The sequence below is a fragment of the Sphaerodactylus townsendi genome, linkage group LG03 (assembly GCF_021028975.2).
Source record: "Sphaerodactylus townsendi isolate TG3544 linkage group LG03, MPM_Stown_v2.3, whole genome shotgun sequence".
Lineage (NCBI taxonomy): Eukaryota > Metazoa > Chordata > Lepidosauria > Squamata > Sphaerodactylidae > Sphaerodactylus > Sphaerodactylus townsendi.
In genome coordinates, this window is record NC_059427.1 from 7,856,691 (window position 1) to 7,874,353 (window position 17,663).

Below are 17,663 nucleotides of genomic sequence, written 5' to 3' on the forward strand. Positions count from 1 at the left end.
CATGCATACCTTTATAGACTTCAATCATATCCCCCCTCAGACGTGCCTCCAAACTAAAGAGTCCTGCAAACGGCTGCAGCCTCTCCTCATAAGGAAGGTGCTCCAACTCTTCAATCATCTCTTCGCTGTTCTCTGCAGACTTTTTTCTATCTCTTCGATATCCTTTTTGAGATGTGTGGCAACCAGAACTAAACCCACAGTACTCCAAGTCGCGGGTTTGCACCACCTAAGCTTTATATAAGGGCATGACAATATTTGCAGTTTTATTATCAACTCCTTTCCTAATTATCCCCAGCATAGAGTTTGCCTTTTTCACAGCTGCCATGCATTGAGTTGACATGCCCATGGAACTATCAACTAAGACGCCCAAATCCCTTTCCTGGTCTGTGACTGATAGCACTGACCCTTGTAGTGTGTATGTGAAGTTTGGATTTTTTGCTCCTATGTGCATCACTTTGCATTTTGCTACATTGAACTGCATTTGCCATTTCTTAGCCCAGGGTTGTAAAGGGTTGGCAAGCCAACATCCAGCCCAGCAGTCAGCCCTGTATAGCCCCTGTAGAAGTGAAAGAGCAGAGGGGTGAGAGGAAGAGCTTTAGAGGCTATGGTTCACAAAGGGCTAGGCTAAAGGGGAGGGCCCGGAGGGGGGGGCGGTGGGAGAGGGAAAGGAATAAAAAGGCAGAAGACAGTTAGCTGGCTGCTACCTGACACAGGGCCAAGCAAACTACTGGAACAGGTGTCTTGGCCATAACTTGGTGGCTGCCAACTCTCAGGCACAGTGGAGGGTTCTTGAGAGGACTGGCGCAGTGGCTGGCAAGTCGGGCAGCCCTTGGCACGACAGTTTCCACACTCCAAGCATTTGTATGGCTTCTCCCCTGAGTGAATCTTTTGATGTTTCATTAGGTAACTATTCTGAGAGAAGCATTTCCCACACTTTAAGCATTTATATGGCTTCTCCCCTGTGTGAACTTTTTGATGTTTAATCAGGTTGTCATTCCGAGAAAAACACTTTCCACATTCTAAGCATTTATATGGCTTCTCTCCTGTGTGAATCCTTTTATGTTTTGTTAGGTCACGATGATCAGTGAAGCACTTTCCACACTCCAAGCACTTATATGGCTTCTCCCCTGTGTGAATCTTCTGATGGGAAGTTAGGTGGTAACTCCGACAAAAGCACTTTCCACACTCCATGCATTTATATGGCTTCTCCCCTGTATGACCCTTTTCATGCACTGTTAAGTAGCTACTGGAAGAGAAGCACTTTCCACACTCCAGGCATTTATATGGCTTCTCCCCTTTGTGAACGTTTTCATGCACAGTAAGGTACCTACTGAGAGAGAAGCACTTTCCACATTCCAGACATTTATATGGCTTCTCTCCTGTATGAACCTTTTCATGCACAGTTAGATAACTACTGGAAGAGAAGCACTTTCCACACTCTAAGCATTTATATGGTTTCTCTCCTGTGTGAACCTTTTGATGTGACATTAGTTGGATATTACGAGAAAAGCACTTTCCACATGCCAAGCATTTATATGGCTTCTGCCCTGTATGAACCTTTAGATGCGCACTTAGATGGCCACTCTGACGGAAGCACTTTCCACACTCCAAGCATTTGTATGGCTTCTCCCCTGTATGAATTGTTTGATGTGAAGCTAGGTTGCCATTCTGGGTGAAGCATTTTCCACACTTGAGGCATTTATATGGCTTCTCCCCTGTGTGAATCTTTTGATGTTTACTTAGATCACTATTCTGAGAGAAGCATTTTCCACATTCCCAGCATATATGTGGCTTCTTCCCTGTGTGAATCTTTTGATGTCTACTTAGGTCGCCATTCCGAGAGAACCACTTTCCACACTCTAGGCATTTATATGGCTTCTCCCCTGTATGAGTATTTTGATGTTTAGTCAGGTTGTTATTCCGAGAAAAGCACTTTCCACACTCCAAGCATTTATATGGCTTCTCCAACGTGTGCACTTTTTCATGTGCACTCAGGTTGTCATTACGAGAAAAGCACTTTCCACACTCCAAGCACTGGTATGGTGTTTCGCCTGTGTGAATCTTTTGATGTTTAGTTAGATCACTATTCTGAGAGAAGCACTTTCCACACTCCAAGCATTTAAACGGCTTCTGCCTTGTATGAACCTTTAGATGTGCAATAAGAGGTCCATTCTGATGGAAGCATCTTCCACACTCCAAGCATTTATATAGCTTCTCCCCAGTATGAAGCTTTTGATGGTTAGTTAGGCCGCCATTCTCTCTCTTCCTTATTTCATTTTGGGCTGAGACAACCAACTCCTTCCTCTGCCTCTCTTTTACTTCCCTTGTACAGTCTCGTCTTAGTACCACTTCATTTTCAGAATTCACTTCCACCTGTGCATCTTTGTCTTTTCCTAAAACCACATTTCCTGAGTCCTTCTCATTCACTGTCTCCCTCACATCTGCAACTGCAAAAGAGAATCAGAAAGTAAACAGGAATGAAAAGGTACAAACACCAGTTAGCAGGTACAGTCAGTGGTCAATAGTATTTTCCACAATGAGAGCCCAAGGACTGGAAGAACCCCCTCCCTTCTCTACCATGTTCAGAATAAAAGGGACAAAATCCTTACCCAAAGAGGCCACAGTCTCAGAATTTTCCCTCATCACTTCCCAGAAGAGTTTTTTTTGGCCTGGATCAAGCAGAGCCCATTCCTCCCCTGTGAAAAACATGGCTACCTCCTCAAAAGACACTGGGGATCTCTGAAAGAGGAAAATATGTTCTGTTGATCATCGATTCTTGTCTCCAAGCACTCGAGGAAGAAAAAAAGGATCCCAATTGACACTCAGTTGATTAAACAAATGCACTTATCAAACTAATGGAAACTAAAGCTGGATTCATTGTTTTCAACCTCCAACACTTGGAATATATTGAATGCCCCTTGAAATACAAATTTAAAAAATAGCAAAGAACTGAGCTGCTCTTGGACAAGTTTAATCAAATGTTTTAAAAGGTATCCTAATTGACAGTCTACTACTATCTACCATACAATCCGGCATATTTAAATCCAGAGATACACAGAGATCGTCTCCACATAAGGTTTCTGCTTTGAAGGGTTTTGTCTGCAGAGGTGTTTTGTGTTCTCTAAAATTTGCCTCTAGCACTGTAAACTGGCCTAAATAAGGAAACTTTTTTTTAACACCCAAGGCCAGTTCACCCATGACTGTGTGATCTTTTGGCCTTGAGGGAGGGGAGATGCAGGACAGAAAAAGCTCAGCACAAGCCTGCAGTTTTGGAGACCCTTTATCTATGGATTGTGAAATGGCTGCAGCTTCTACAACCCCCCCCCCCCCAATTGCAAATAAACTGCTGCATCATCTCAATAGATTTGCGATTTCACATAAAAGCAACTGTATATGGAAAAGAGAAAAATGTTGCAGGAAAGTTAGCAAGCTTGCAGTGGGAACAGTGTTATTTCATGAAAGCTAGGAGCCTCTAAATTGGCATAAGATCCAGGATAATTGCAGGAGTGGTAATATCAGAAATAATCAGAATCATAATATTCTGGCCGAGATGATTTCTGGAAAATCTCTGTGCTGTTAGGAGTAGAAGCAAAGGTGCATTTGTCAAAAGTTGGGAAGGTGGAGGGCAGCACAAACAGGAAGGGGGAATTAGGTCCACTCTGTTAGAAAACAAACCTTCAGACGAGTTGCCAATTAAGTGGTCTTCATGAGAATCACATCTCAGAGTAACAGCAGAAGGTACCAAAAATACTTGCAGTATAATAACAAAATATGGTGGAATGCCTTTTTTGGGGTTAGCACGTGGGGTGTGCAAGAAGCAAAACTGAGAGTTCAGCAACATGCAAGGGGCAGAAAGAACAGACAATGAACCAGGTTGATCAGACTAGAGATCCACCTAACTGCTAACAATAAAATAAACCAATGCTTGTTGCATGGAACACATCCAAGAGAGTGACAACACAAGGATACACCACACACCCACCTCCAACACTGGTCCTGCCCAGGAAGCCATTTTCTGGATGCTCCCTCTTTCACGCTCATTCAGACAGACCTCCCCTCCCCTGTTCATGAAGTTAATGAAATCCTAAACTCACCTCTCCTGCAGAGGTCATAGAGCCAAATTCTCCTTCCAGCCAGGAAACATGAGAAAGAAGAGAACCCCCAAGGAACTGTGTATTCCATAAATCTCCTTCTCCACCTAGTGGAAAAACCACTCCATGAATACCTAGGAAAGAAGCATTGACTTCTCTGGTCCTGCAACAAGACCTAAACAGAATTTTTAAAGTCCATATTTGGGAACATGGAAGATAAAGTCTCTTTCCTTGTTTGTTGCTGTATGGAGCAGCTTCGTATAAATATAAATAAATGTTGTTTTCTGTGACACCCCCCCCCCCACACACACACACACTTCAGTGATTTTTTTCCTCTTCAGGCTCAATGGAAAACTTACCTCACAGCAGTGACAAAAAAGCCTGTACACCTGCTATCCTAAGAACATCTTGTCACTGAGGGGAAGGCTTCTAACATAAGAACAAAAAGGAAAGAGGGTGGAACAGAAGATAGAGTAATAATGAGCTGCCCTTGCAAGTAAAGGTAAAGTTTCCCCTTTCAGTCGTGTCCGACACCACTGCAAGCAGTGATTTCATAGGCAAGCCGTTTTGTGGGGTAGTTTGCCATTGCTTTCCCCGGCTGTTCTTTACCCCCTAGCTATGTGCTAGGTACTCATTTACCGACCAAGGAATGGGTGGATGGCTGAGTTGCCCATGAACCAGCTGCCAGGATATCTGACCCACAGGGGGCTCGAACTCCTGACCGTGTGAGTGGCAGCGCAAGCACTTAACCACTACGCCACGCGGCTCTCTACCCTTGCAAACACCGTCAAATATGGAAGAAACAAGAAAACCCTGGGTCACATAATCCACAGCCCCCTCTCCCTTGCTAAGTGCTTTTGGCATGGGAAGCTACAGTTCATAGTGGAAGGCATAATTCAACAAAAAAGAAAGCCAGGTGTCTGAAAACTGGCCACCCTCTTCAGGATGGTGATGATGATGATACAAATTCAGGACAATGATAGAACTAGCAGGGCCAAAAAGGAACGGACTTAGATAGACCATCCTGTCAAAGATGAAGTCTATGACATCCTTTTGCCATTTGCCATGGAAGCAAAAGTTTATTCATGAGGAGCCAGGGAAGTGCCATTAGCACAGACATGAAGATGGAAAATCTCCACTCAATGTAAAAACTGGGTAAGTGAGTTTAAAAATGTCCCTCAGCAATTGGAGCAAGATAGATAGTAGATAGACTGTCTGACTACTAGGATCTAGGACAGTGGTGGCGAACCTTTGGCACTCCAGATGTTATGGACTACAATTCCCATCAGCCCCTGCCAGCATGGCCAATTGGCCATTCCTGGCAGGGGATGATGGGAATTGTAGTCCATAACATCTGGAGTGCCAAAGGTTCGCCACTACGGATCTAGGAGGTCAAGGGACAAATCCCCACTTTGTCAAGGAAGACTGCTGACTGATCATGGGTCTGGCAGACATTCTCAGTTTACCCTAATTGACAGGGTTGTGGTGAGGATGAATTGGAGCAAAGAATTTAAGCCATTTTGGGTCCCCACAGGGAGGAAAAGCAGTATGACAATTGTTATATATCTCACTTTGCCTACAGTTTGCCATGAAAGAATGATCTCTGCTTCATACACTTTTACCAGAACTCTTTTGTCAGAAGGCAGAGCTAGGCTTGTAAAGACTGGGTTGGGCAATACCTGGAGATTTAGGGGTGGAGCCAAGGGATGGTGGATTTTGGGAAGGAATGGCCTCTGAGGCGTTTAAGGGTATGGTGTCCACCCTCCAGAGAAGCCTCTAGATTAGAGGTGTCAAACTCAGGCCCTCCAGGTGTTCATGGACTACAGTTCCCATCAGCCCATGCCAGCAGGGCCAATTGGCCATGCTAGCAGAGGCTGCTGGGAATCGTAGTCCATGAACATCTGGAGGGCCTGAGTTTGACACCTCTGCTAGATGATAATTTATATAGTCTGGAGATCACTTGTAATTCAGGGGGATATAAAGCTTTGCCTGTTCTAATGTACTCAGTTCTGACAATATAAGTCAACAGCTTTTCTACGCTTGAAATCAATAAATAAGAATTCCGCTTTCAAAGTACTGATTCATTTAGTGGACAAGTCTGGAGTTGTGACAGTTTGTCAGAACTTCCTCGATGTAATTATCCCTCGTAGTTCCGTCCTGCAGTTCCTGCAACTGTGCTTGGGGATGATGACTTGAATGGAGGTGACAAGGTCAGTAATAGGGGAACCAAGATGGGAACAGGACCAAACCCTGACACCCTTTCAGGGTGAGGAAACCCTGATGATGACTCCGGAGGGGGTGATGACCTCCCAGACCCCCCTACTGAGGCTTCCCACCACCATGATTTTGTCTAGAGGTTTCCATCAAGCCCAACTGATTCCACCAAAAGGGATGGTGCTTTTTTTTGGGGGGGGGGTCCCAGTTAGGGGCCTTCCAAAACCTGCAACCAAAGACCTTATTGTCTAAACCCTTTTTCAAGATGGCATGGACTGAACTCCAGACTTTTGAGACATAGAACAGGAGCTCTGCCGCTGAGGGTGGCCCGTCCACTGACCTAGTCAAATCATCAAGACAGTTCCTCCTCTCCCCCCATCACCCTCAGTCACTCAAACAAAGGATTGGCCAAAACAGAAAAGCCAAAGGAAAAAAATCAGAAGCTGCTAGTAGAAACCTAACACAATTTCCTGCCTCTCCCAATCAGAGCCGTCTTCATTAATAGATTGCTTTAAACCACGTGAAATCTTGAATGCTTTGTGTAGCAGCTTTGTTCTTTCTTCTGTGACAAATAAACATGTGTCCTAAAGGTCAAAAGTGTCAAAGGTGGGAGCCATCTCCTCCCTTCTCTTCCATGGTCATAATAAAAAAGAAACAATTCTTACCCAGAGACTCCATTGTCTCATAATTTTCTTCCATAACATCCCAGAAGATTTTTCTTTGGCCTGGATCCAGAAGAGCCCATTCCTCCTCCTTGAAGAACACAAATATCTCCTCAAAGGACACTGTCGATCTCTGAAAGAGGAAAATATGGCCCAGTTGATCATCAATTCCTGTCTCCAAGCATTCAAACATTTAAGAAGAATCCCAATGACCACTGAACTAATTGAAAGAATGCAGTACATCAAACAGACAGCAATGAAAATTGCATTAACTTTTTTCAACCAACCTCTGACAAATCGAATATACTGAAAGTCTCTACAAAATACAAATTCAGAAAATCAAATCCAATGAAATGAAAAACAAACAACAAACAAACCAAGACAACCCTTTTGGGGCAGTTTACTGGATTCAACAGCACAGCTATCTTGCATGTGTAACTAAAGACATGCACAGAAATTGTAACTTCAGAGTAGGTTTCTGCTTGAAACATTTTTTCCGCAAAATGTTAGGCATAAGCTTGCATCCAGCTCTGCAAATGTAAATGGGCCCAATTACGACTATTGTCTTTTGTTCTTTTTCTTTCCTAACAATCCCAGGCCATGTGATTCTCAGGGTTTGGTGGATCAGAGATGGAAGGTAAAGAACACCCAGCACAAACCTGCTACATCAGAGACCTTTTCTGATATTTGTGCATTGTGGAATCACTGCAGTTTGTACAACACGACAAGTGCAAGTTAGCTATGGCATAATTTCAACACATTCAGAATTTCATACAATACTTTCAGACAAAGATTCACAAACAGCAGATGGTTTACCAATTTTTGAAGGGGGTTTAGAATTTCAAAATGACACTGGGAGCCTCAATGCTTGTGGGAACATCTTGGCCCAGATAAACGACAAGAAAATTCCTTGAATACTTTGCAACAGAAGAGATGGTTCAGTCCAGAGAAGGTGAAGAAGGTGGAACCCAGATAGGTAAGAATTAGATCCCCTCCTTTAAAAATCTTCAGACCAGATGCCAGTGCATCGATCTTTTTAAGGATGATGCTCATTGAGTACGTACACCAGAGAAAGTAAGAGTTTGTAGTGAAAATACAAATGGCAAAACATGGCCAAATGCCGCAGCATCGATCCATGGAGACCTCCTGGATCAGACCAAGAGGACAGGCTATCTCACAGGTGTCAAACTCGCGACCCCTCAGATGTTCATGAACTACAATTCCCATCAGCCCTTGCCAGTACAGCCAATGCTCATGTTGGGAGGGGCTGATGGGAATTGTAGTTCATGAACATCTGGAGGGCCGCGAGTTTGACACCCTTGGATCTCTTGAGAATAAAACAGGCTGGTTGCAAGAAACACGATCAAGCGTGGGGAAACATCCCCCCTCCATGCCCAGAGATCCTACCCGGGAAGCCGCTCTCCCGGGGCTCCCCCCGGCCGTTTCTTCCCCTTTCCCTCCATTTCACCCCTATTTTCTCTCCCCTCCCCTCTTCTTGCCCAAGATTTGCGTCACTCACCTGTCCTGCAGACATGCAAAAGCCAGATTCTCCCTCCAGCCTGGGGAAACTAAAAAGAAGAGGGACTTGATATTGCCCAAATTTCCTTCTCCCCTTCTTGGAAAAGCCGGCCCCTTCAACGTCTGGGGGAGGCAAGGCCAGCTGGGAAATGTAGTTCCCTGCAACAACCAAACCCAGACGGAAGAACAGAAATATATGGAAAGAGGAGGTTTCTTCGCTCTTGTAGGTCTATGTTGGGGCAACTTCCTCTGACCGCCCCACTGCAGGAGAGACCGGCTGGAGAGATCCTGAAAAAGAGACAGCTAGGGAAGAAACCACTGGTGGAATCCAAAAAAATTTAATAACAGGTTCCGATGGTGGTGGGATTCAAACCGTGGCTCCGCCGCACACACGCACCTCCAGTCCCTATTGGGCAGGGAGGTTGCTTTAGTAACCCCTTCTCGGCACTCAGAAAAAATTAGTAAGCACTTCTAGAGAAGTGGTGAGAACTGGTTGGCTCCCACCACTGGAAGAAACCTTTTCTGCCCAAATCTTTTGGGTTTTTTTTTTAACAGCACTTGATTTACACTTTTCCAGGCATCCACATACTAAAGGGTTGCGTTGCCGTTGTTAGATCCAGGCTGGGAAACTGCTGAAGATTTGGGGGTGGCTGCTGGGGAGGACAGGGACAAATGCCATGGAGAGGAGTCTACCTGCCAAAAAAAATCCATTTCCATCAGGGAAAGTGACCGCTGTCGTCTGGAAATGAACTGTCATTCTGAGTGATCTCCAGGTCCCCCCTGGAGGCTGGTGGAGCCTGTGAAGGGCAGGGATTGGGAGGGGACTTCACCTGGGCATCAGGCCATAGAATCCATTGGCAACCAACCCGACATCCTGCATTCAGGTGGTCTGACATTCCAACCGCTACACCAGTTCACAAAGTCACAGGAGCGCTGTGGGGAGTAAAAAGATGAAAACTCTCAATGCACTTTTCAAGTACCCAGACCTTCCAGTTTTTTAAGGGTTACACTGATAGAACTCTCCATCCCAGAGGGGACCGGAAAGAAGGAGGAAGGGGAGGCGTGTCTGTATACGAAACAAGAGAGTCTGAAATATCTCCTGCCATCCGCAGCGGTGAGCTCCCCCCCCCCCTCATTAATAGAAAGAGCTGTTTGCATGATCAAGGGAAGGTGATGCAATTTTCCGCTGTGTTATCCTATGCTACCTCCAGGTTCTACTGCTAAAAATAATTTATTCCCAGGAAACTATGTGTAGGATTTGCAGTTCAATTGGTGCCAGTCTCGAAACTGAAGATGCCTCCCCCCCCCCCCCACCAGCTGTACCTTCCTTACAATGTAGGTCATACGCCAAGCAAGAGCCAGTCTTCAATTTACTTTTTCTGGGATTAAGTCCTTTTGAGCAACAGAACCTGGACGTTCTATACCTCTTCTGGGAGTAAGTCCTCTCTCAGTCCCATCTACCTCACAAGGTGCCTGTTGTGAGGGAAAGGAAGGGAAGGTGATTGTAAGCTGCTTTAAGGCGCCTTAAAGATAGAGACAAACAGGGTATAAAAATCACCCATGCTTTTTAATATCTGTATATGAAGACACTGGATGAGGTTGTTTGGCGCTTCAGGGTTGGCTGTCATCAACAGGAGCAGAGCTTTGACTGCAGTACTGCAGCATGCCACTCTGCGCCACAGAGTTCCTGCTCTCCATCTCTTTAAAGGGATTAAAAGTTCCACCTAAGAGCTGATGCTGATTAACACTTGGTAGTGAGTGGACAGAGAGGCCAGGTCTACCAGTCCTTGGCAATAAATGGGGCCATTATTTGGATGTTAGAGAGGCTGGGTATCATTTTCACTATTTCCAGTGACAGGTAGACAGCCTCAACCATTAGTAGGCAGCTAATAGAAGGGGGAAAGGAGGAGTCACCTGGATGGCAGGGGAAAATGGAAGTGGCTGGCTGGGCTGGTGTGTGAGCTTATGCATTCCCATAAGGCTTTGCCCCTCTACCTGATGGGTGTACAGGCTCTTACCCTTCTAGTCATGTTGGAAATGACCCCATTATTTCTCACAGGTACACCTGGCCTTTCTAGCGCCTGAAGAAAATAATGGACCTACTGTTTCCAATGGCAGCAGACCTGGGCTTTAGCCTACCTAGCCATCAGCTGTTAAGATAGTCCATCTGTTCCCTTTACAGTTTAAAGGGACAGAGACACTGACTAACAGGCATTTAGTAGGGCCAACTGCCTCTCTCTCCTTTCTCATTCCTACTCCTCTCCAAACAACCCCCAAAAAACTCTAGAAATTCCAGGAGATAAATTTTCATTACTCCCAGAATTTTGGGAGCCTGACCAGACTCAAAATGGCTAATCTGAGGTTTAATTTTGTCTCATATATATCTGAATGCACAATCTGATGAATCCATCTCTCCTCCTACTGTTGATGCTGATTCTTCAGGATCTCATGCAGAGAAGAATATTTCTAATCATCTGTTACCTTAACTGGTGGTGGTGACTGTGGACTGTAGTAATTTTCTGTCCATCTCTCATTCTCAGGGAGATGCCTTCTTGCTGTTCCAAAATATGGTCATTTCTGGTTTAACCTCCAGTCACCTAGAGATTTTGGAAGAAAGGAAGAATGAAGACTCAGACTGCTTTGGTTTCATTGTCTGAAGATCAGGAAAGAGGCTTAGGAATGCAAGTCTGATAACTCTGATCGTGTCCTGAGGTAAAATGGCCACAGCTGAAGAAGGAGATCTCCAGCTTCCTGTCCAACTAGAGCACACAGTGCAGACCACTATTAAAATGGAGGACGAAAGCTCAACAAGCTCCCAGCTGAGAGAAAAGTCAAGAAAAGCTCCGCATGTCCTCCAAGCTGGGAATATCAGGGGATTCCTGCAAAAGAGTCCGGGAGAGGAAATGAAACAGGAACAAGTCGAGGGACAGCTTCAGAGATGGGAAGTTCAATGGCAGGAGTTCCTGAAGACGATGGAAGCCTCTCCATCAAACTGGAAGAATCCACAGTTGAGGGATAAGTGTGCCTCTTCAGGTGTACCTCAGGCGGTTCCCACTCTGCTTCAAGGGCAGTCTGCCACTGGCTGCCAAACTGCAGGAGAGCAGGTGGCCCAGAATCTACCAGATCCTTGTAAATCTCATGGGCAAGTGTATAACAAGCTCAAATATGGAGATTTGGGGCAAATGAAGGAAGAAATGGAGGGTCAGGAAGCTCTTGGCGCAGAAGTACAACGCCAGCGCTTCAGGAAATTCCTTTATCTGGAGGCTGAGGGACCTCGCAGTGTTTGCTTCCATCTCCAGGAACTTTGCCGTCGGTGGCTGCAGCCCGAGAGACACACAAAAGAGCAGATCTTGGAGCTGGTGATCCTGGAGCAGTTCCTGGCTGTCCTGCCCCTGGAGATGTTGAACTGGGTTAAACAACGTGGCCCAGAGACCTGCTTCCAGGCAACTTACCTAGCAGAGGAGTTCCTGCTAGAAAAGCAAGCAGCGGAAGGGCTGGAGGAGCAAGTGAGAAGGACATAGAATTTCCACCATGCTTGTCATCTGCCCTAGGTGTCTGCTTCGACTGAGGGCAGGACTAAACTATAGAATAAATTAATGTGTACACCTTTAGAAGGGCCTAAAGTTGCCCACGTAAAAGCAAGGAAGAATATTCTTTTAAAATTCTGAATAATGAGAGGAATATCTATGAGGATTCATGTGTGTGTGTGTGGGGGGGGACGACGACATTATCTCTGCTCTTCCTGTTCTCACACCCCCAAGTTTGGCCTACTGAGAGAAGCCCTGACCCAGGTTTCTGCCCTTGTTGTACTGTTGCCAACTCCACGTTAGGAAGCTCCTGGAGATTGGAAAAAGCAGAATTTGGAGTGGGGAGGGTTGGTATAACACCATAAAATCCACCCTCCAAGCAGCCATTCTCAGCAAGAGAACTGATCACTGTAGCCTACAGCTCAGTCTCCAGCCCCTACCTGGAGGTTGACAGCCTTCTGTGATGGGATGTGGAACGGAAGTTGCAAGATGCTTGTTTTGCTAACATACCTTTTCTGGCCTTTACTTGAACTTGTCAGGCCACACCTAGTATATGGTCCTACGCAGTTGGGTTTTATAAAGATTGTCAAAGGAATATTACCCAAGAATCAAGCTTTAAAACAAAAGATAGATTTTAATGTGCAGAATTAGGCATTTCACACACAGGGTTAGCCGCCCTGACCTGCGCGACCGCTCCAGGGTCGCAGGGCAAAGGGGGCGTGTCCCCAGGCCTCTGGCAACACGTCGGAGGGCCGCAGGACAGGTGAGTCGCCCGGTGGGGGGGGGGAGGGAAGGCGCCTGGAAGCCGCTGCCATTTGCATGGCAGCGGCTCCAAGCCAGCGTTCCCCAACAACCTCGCTTGCCGAGCGAGGTCGGGAAACGCCAGCTTCACGCCGGTCGGGCGGTGCGAGGGCAGCGCAGCTGCACAGCAGCTGCGCCCCCTTTGCAAATGGCTCCCTGGGGACGGCATTTTTGCTGTCCCCAGGGCGCCATTAACCGCCCGTGCGGAAAGGGCCCTAGAGAGAAGACCCTTTTAAAATCCTTTGATTTTATAAATCCATTTTTCTTTAATATCAAATACAATTTTTAAACATTGGTTCCCCAGTCTCACAAACTGGATCTTTATTTGTTTTTCAGGGATGCGAGCAAAGGCAAAAGTCAGCCCTGAACACTTCCAAAACAGCACAGTCTTCCTTGGGGCTCTGGCAGATGCCATTCCTCCAGGAGGTGGAACAGGAAGGTGACAGTGGAGGTGGAAGTTTCCCAGGTAAGGATGTACCTTGTGCCCCACTCATCTGTCTATCATCTTTTAGCCTGCTCTTTTAGAGGTTCAGGATTTTCCCTTCCTTTTTTTGTTTGCTACAATGACTTTGTGAGATAGGTAAGGTTGCCAACTCTGGTTTGGGAAATTCCTGGAGATTTGGGGATGAATTCTGGAGGGGCAGGGAGGGATCTCTGCCGGGTACAACGTCCTAGAATCCAGCCTGCAAAGCAGCCATTTTCTCCAGGGGATCTGATCTCTGTGGTCTGAATATGAGTTGCAATTCTAGGAGATCCAATTCTTGGAAAACCTTAGACTTTTGCCTAAATGCCAGAGCATTCCTGTGTATTAGTGCAGGGAATGATATTGAGTATTTTCCCCTCTATAATTCTATAAGGGGCACTAGGGTACTAATTGAATGTTTTTATGGATTTTATTGTCTTACCTTATTGTGACTACTTTGTTACAAGCCACCTTGAACCTGTTGTGGAAAGGTGGCCTAGAAATCAAACAAATAAAATCAGTGGTGGGATCCAAAAATTTTAGTAACAGGTTCCCTTGGTGGTGGGATTCAGACAGTGGTGTAGCGCCAATGGGGCTGGGTGGGGCATGATGGGGGCGTGGCCGGGCATTCTGGGGGCGGGGCATTAATAATTTCTCTGTTACTGTAAAAAAACTCTTACTGTAAAAAAAAGTTCCGAATTTCCAGCTGGTATCTTTCTGTCCATAATTTAAACTCATTATAGCAAGTCCTATCGTCTACTGCCAACAGAAACAACTACTTCTCCTCTAATTGACTGCCTGTCAAATACTTAATACTTTCAAATACTTAATTTTGTTTCTAGAAATCAAAAGAAGGATACTTTCCTTAAACAAGGAACTTTACCATATTTCTAAAACATGTTTTTAAAACAGCCCGACAGGGAGAATTATCCCTTTTTCTACCTTCGCTAACCAGCCACATAGGAAACAACAGGACTTTATGATTTTTGGACCTAATGGAATTTCTAACGGAAAAGCAGACCCAATTAGTAACCCCCTCTCGGCACACACAAATAATTAGCAACCCGCTCTCGGGAGCTGGTGAGAACCTGCTGGATCCCACCTCTGAATAAAATTAATTGCTAGTGATTCACTGACGTCTCTTCTGGTGCACAAAGGAAATTATATCAGGGTGTCCACAAGCAATGTTGTTACATCACCAGCAAGGGCCCCCACTGCCCGGTTAGTTTCCTCCACAAGTTGTCAAGGGGGTCTGGCAACCCTGGGTCTTGGCACCCATTCAAGAATGCTAACATTGGCTCAGGCTTCACAACTCATTGGCAGGTAATCCATGATTCTTTTTGTCTCTTAATAGGAAAACAGTTCAAGAGTACAAATGAGGAAGAGAAGTGCAGTTTGGAAGGATCACACCACATAGCTGCCAGTGATGTATCCAAGAGAAAAGCAAATGAGATGCTGTTCCAGAGTCATAGATGGGAATCAAGGTGTCCACATGGGCCAGAACAGAAAGAAAAGTACCCCAAGGTGGGAATGCGAGAGTCAGTTCCTTCTCAGGGTTCCAAACAGGTCTTTAAAACTATCATGCAAGACAGAAAACACCAGTGGCAGAACCTGCGCACAGTCGGTGGCAGAAGTTTCCAGCAGTCATCAGACATTGTCAAATGTGAGCCCAACCAAGTGAGGCGTAAGCGGTACTCCTGCTCAGACTGTGGTAGAACTTTCTTCATGTTCTTAGCTCTGAGGACTCATCAGAGAACCCATGGAGACTATGAAAGAAGTCAAGCAAGAAGGGTGGGCCATACAGTAGGCCCAATTCTATAAACTTTGAAAACAGGGTTACCGAGCCATACCTGGCAACTGGTGGGAAGCTTGGAGGTGAGGAAAAAATGGGTAGACCTTGATGTCCTGTGTAATGCTATGTCATTTCTGGAGGAAACCCAGAAGGGCTGCCAGGTAACTCTAGGAATCACTGGAAATCATAGAGTTGTTGGTGATTCCTAGATTTACTCTGCGTCACATCCTGGTTTCCCCTGGAACTTATGTAAGGTTGCATATGCTTCCATTTCTTTCCCTCCTGCCTTCTGTTGGAGCAGCATTGGACAGCAGGAGCTGGGGGATGGGGAATTCACTGTCCTCCTTTTTGAAGCGCTTAATTATCGCCTGAGCTTTGTATCTTGTGCAAAATATGATGCATTTCAAACATGCATAGATTTATTTAAATTAGTTTGTTTGTGTAAGTTAAGAAACTTTTTTAGTCATAAGGCTTTAGGTTCTGATATGCCTTTCTTTGGATGAAAATCTGGGTCTACTCCAAATGTTGATTAATCTAATACTGTAATACAAAATATTTCATCTACTAACTTATGTAAGCCAGCTTTTATTGTTCAGTATTGGCACCAACCTGGCTGGTGATAGTGAGGAGTGTTCTTTGGAAGCCTTCCACTAATGACTCTCTACCAATCAGAGTGGAGATACATGGAGTAATGGATTCAAACTATGGGAAAAGAAATTCTACTTAAACATTAGGAAGAATTTTCTGACGGCAAGGGCTGTTTGACAGTGGAATACGCTCCTCAAAGCAGGAGCAGCAGTGGCATACTGGTTGTACTCTAATCTGGTGTACTCTAATCTGGAAGGGTACTCTAATCTGGAGGAACCGGGTTTGATTCCCCGCTCTGCCACTTGAGCTGTGGAGGCTTATCTGGGGAATTCAGATTCGCCTGTGCACTCCAACACACACCAGCTGGGTGACCTTGGGGTGCTCATCTGGTAGCAAGATATCAGAGAATAGAAGTCTCTGCATCTGATAATCCCAGCCCCTTGAACAAGGCTCTCTATATAAGCCTTGGTGTGAGCTTGCGTCTGCCTGGGTGCAACAAGTGTGTTTCCTGTAGCTTCCGTGTGCCTGGTCTACTGCTGTTCTCCAGTCTGTTTGCCTGATCTCCTGTGCTGTGACCTGTTGGACTGACCCGTGACTATGCCTTCACCTGCTGCCTGCCTTGACCCATTGGACTGTCTTCTGACTATGCTCTTGTCTGCCACCTGTTCTGTCCTGCGAGACTGGACCTGACCACCCCTTCACAGCATTCCATGCCCTGCCTGCCTGCCGCACAGTTTGCACCCAGCTACTTTCTCGCTCCACCCTGGTTGTAGGTCACCATGGAGGGGACCCTTGCAGACCTGGTTGCTCAGAACCAGGTTCTAGCCAACCAGATGCAGCAACTCAAGGCCATAGCGACTGGTCTGCAGCATCAGGCAGCCACATCTGCCTCAGCACCCAAATGCCCACTTGCTCCGCCAGATAAATTTGATGGACAATGGGGAAACTACGCCACATTTCTGGGCCAGTGCTGATTATTCATTGCCAGAAGAACCAGGGTGGAGCGAGTTCCCTGATGATCAGACCAAAGTGAGTTTCCTCATCAGCCTTATGAAGGATCGAGCTGCTCGATGGGCTACGCCTCTGCTACCAGCTGAAGCTCCAGAGCTAGCTGATTTCAGTGCTTTCATAGCCAAGATGGACAGTGCTTTTGGGGATTCCCAGAAGGTGGAGCGAGGCAGCCACTGCATTCAAGCCCTGAAACAGGGATCGATGTCAGTCCCTGCTTACCTTACCCAATTCCAGCTTATTGCACAAGACCTGGACTGGAACGAGCCCTCATTTGGTGGACCAGTTTGTAGTGGGACTTTCCGAAGAGGTCTTGGATGAGCTCGCCTGAGTTCAACAGCCCTGCACCCTCAACGAGTTGACCCAACTCTGCCAGTCCACTGAAGATCGCCCGGAAGAATGTAAGCAGTCTCGGAAGGGAGTCCAGCCACCAAGAGGGGAGAAGCCCACGCAGCTTGAGGAGGGTTGGCCTAGGTTGACCTCTGAGGAAAAAGACTGTTGCCCTCTGCCCCTGATCTCAGAGCTCCTCAAGAGGTTTCGAGGGGCTCAAATTTACACCAAGCTAGATCTGCATGGGACATATAACTTAATCTGAATTAAGAAAGGGGATGAACGGAAGACTGCCTTTGGAACTTGCTATGGCCAATATGAATACCACGTCATGCCTTTTGGACTCTGCAATGCCTCAGCGGTCTTCCAGCATTTCATCAATTATGTTTTTCAGGACCTGCTGGATCGAACAATAGTCTTTAACCTAGATGGCATTCTGATTTACTTTAAAAATCCAGCTGAGCATGTCTGCTAGTCTGAAACTCCAACCATTAAACTACCCTATCCTTTGTTATATCATCCTGATTTGAGCAACCCAATCTTGTGCAAATGTGCTCAAAACAAAATCCCACTGAGTTCAGGAATCTTATTCCCAAATAAAATTGCCTGGGATTACAACCTTTACCTGTTTGTTCCACATATATATTGTTGAAACCCTTCACAGCTGGA

The 17,663-nt window shown here is 45.9% G+C and overlaps 2 protein-coding genes across 4 annotated transcripts; one reads left to right on the forward strand and one right to left on the reverse strand.

Moving 5' to 3' along the window:
* Positions 1–391: 391 nt before the first annotated feature.
* On the reverse strand, positions 392–8,600 carry LOC125428619 (zinc finger protein 345-like). 2 transcript variants are annotated; one of them, XM_048489052.1, is made up of 5 exons: positions 8,487–8,600; positions 6,971–7,100; positions 4,095–4,198; positions 2,610–2,739; positions 392–2,447 (listed from the first exon to the last, which is right to left on the reverse strand). In XM_048489052.1, exons 1-5 carry the CDS (start codon positions 8,499–8,501, stop codon positions 625–627), a joined length of 2,202 nt encoding a protein of 733 aa, XP_048345009.1. In that variant the 5' UTR covers positions 8,502–8,600; the 3' UTR covers positions 392–624. The 2 variants fall into 2 exon arrangements, with proteins under 2 accessions (XP_048345009.1, XP_048345010.1); XM_048489053.1 differs by lacking the exons at positions 2,610–2,739; positions 8,487–8,600 and having other exon boundaries at positions 6,971–7,099.
* A 960-nt stretch (positions 8,601–9,560) lies between these two features.
* On the forward strand, positions 9,561–15,836 carry LOC125428766 (zinc finger protein 24-like). 2 transcript variants are annotated; one of them, XM_048489388.1, is made up of 4 exons: positions 9,561–9,599; positions 11,026–11,991; positions 13,150–13,279; positions 14,631–15,836. In XM_048489388.1, exons 2-4 carry the CDS (start codon positions 11,203–11,205, stop codon positions 15,095–15,097), a joined length of 1,386 nt encoding a protein of 461 aa, XP_048345345.1. In that variant the 5' UTR covers positions 9,561–9,599; positions 11,026–11,202; the 3' UTR covers positions 15,098–15,836. The 2 variants fall into 2 exon arrangements, with proteins under 2 accessions (XP_048345345.1, XP_048345346.1); XM_048489389.1 differs by lacking the exon at positions 9,561–9,599 and adding an exon at positions 9,635–9,655.
* The last annotated feature ends 1,827 nt before the right edge of the window (positions 15,837–17,663 follow it).

Bases quoted from the DNA above. Each gene is read 5' to 3' on its own strand.
- LOC125428619 (XM_048489052.1), bottom strand. The intron at 2,740-4,094 runs GTGAGTTTAGGA...TTCCTCTTTCAG, and splicing joins CTATGACCTCTGCAGGAGAG to AGATCCCCAGTGTCTTTTGA. The intron at 2,448-2,609 runs GTAAGGATTTTG...TCTCTTTTGCAG, and splicing joins TGAGACTGTGGCCTCTTTGG to TTGCAGATGTGAGGGAGACA.
- LOC125428766 (XM_048489388.1), top strand. From the start codon at position 11,203: ATGGCCACAGCTGAAGAAGGAGATCTCCAGCTTCCTGTCCAACTAGAG. The intron at 11,992-13,149 runs GTGAGAAGGACA...TTTGTTTTTCAG, and splicing joins CGGAAGGGCTGGAGGAGCAA to GGATGCGAGCAAAGGCAAAA. The intron at 13,280-14,630 runs GTAAGGATGTAC...GTCTCTTAATAG, and splicing joins TGGAGGTGGAAGTTTCCCAG to GAAAACAGTTCAAGAGTACA.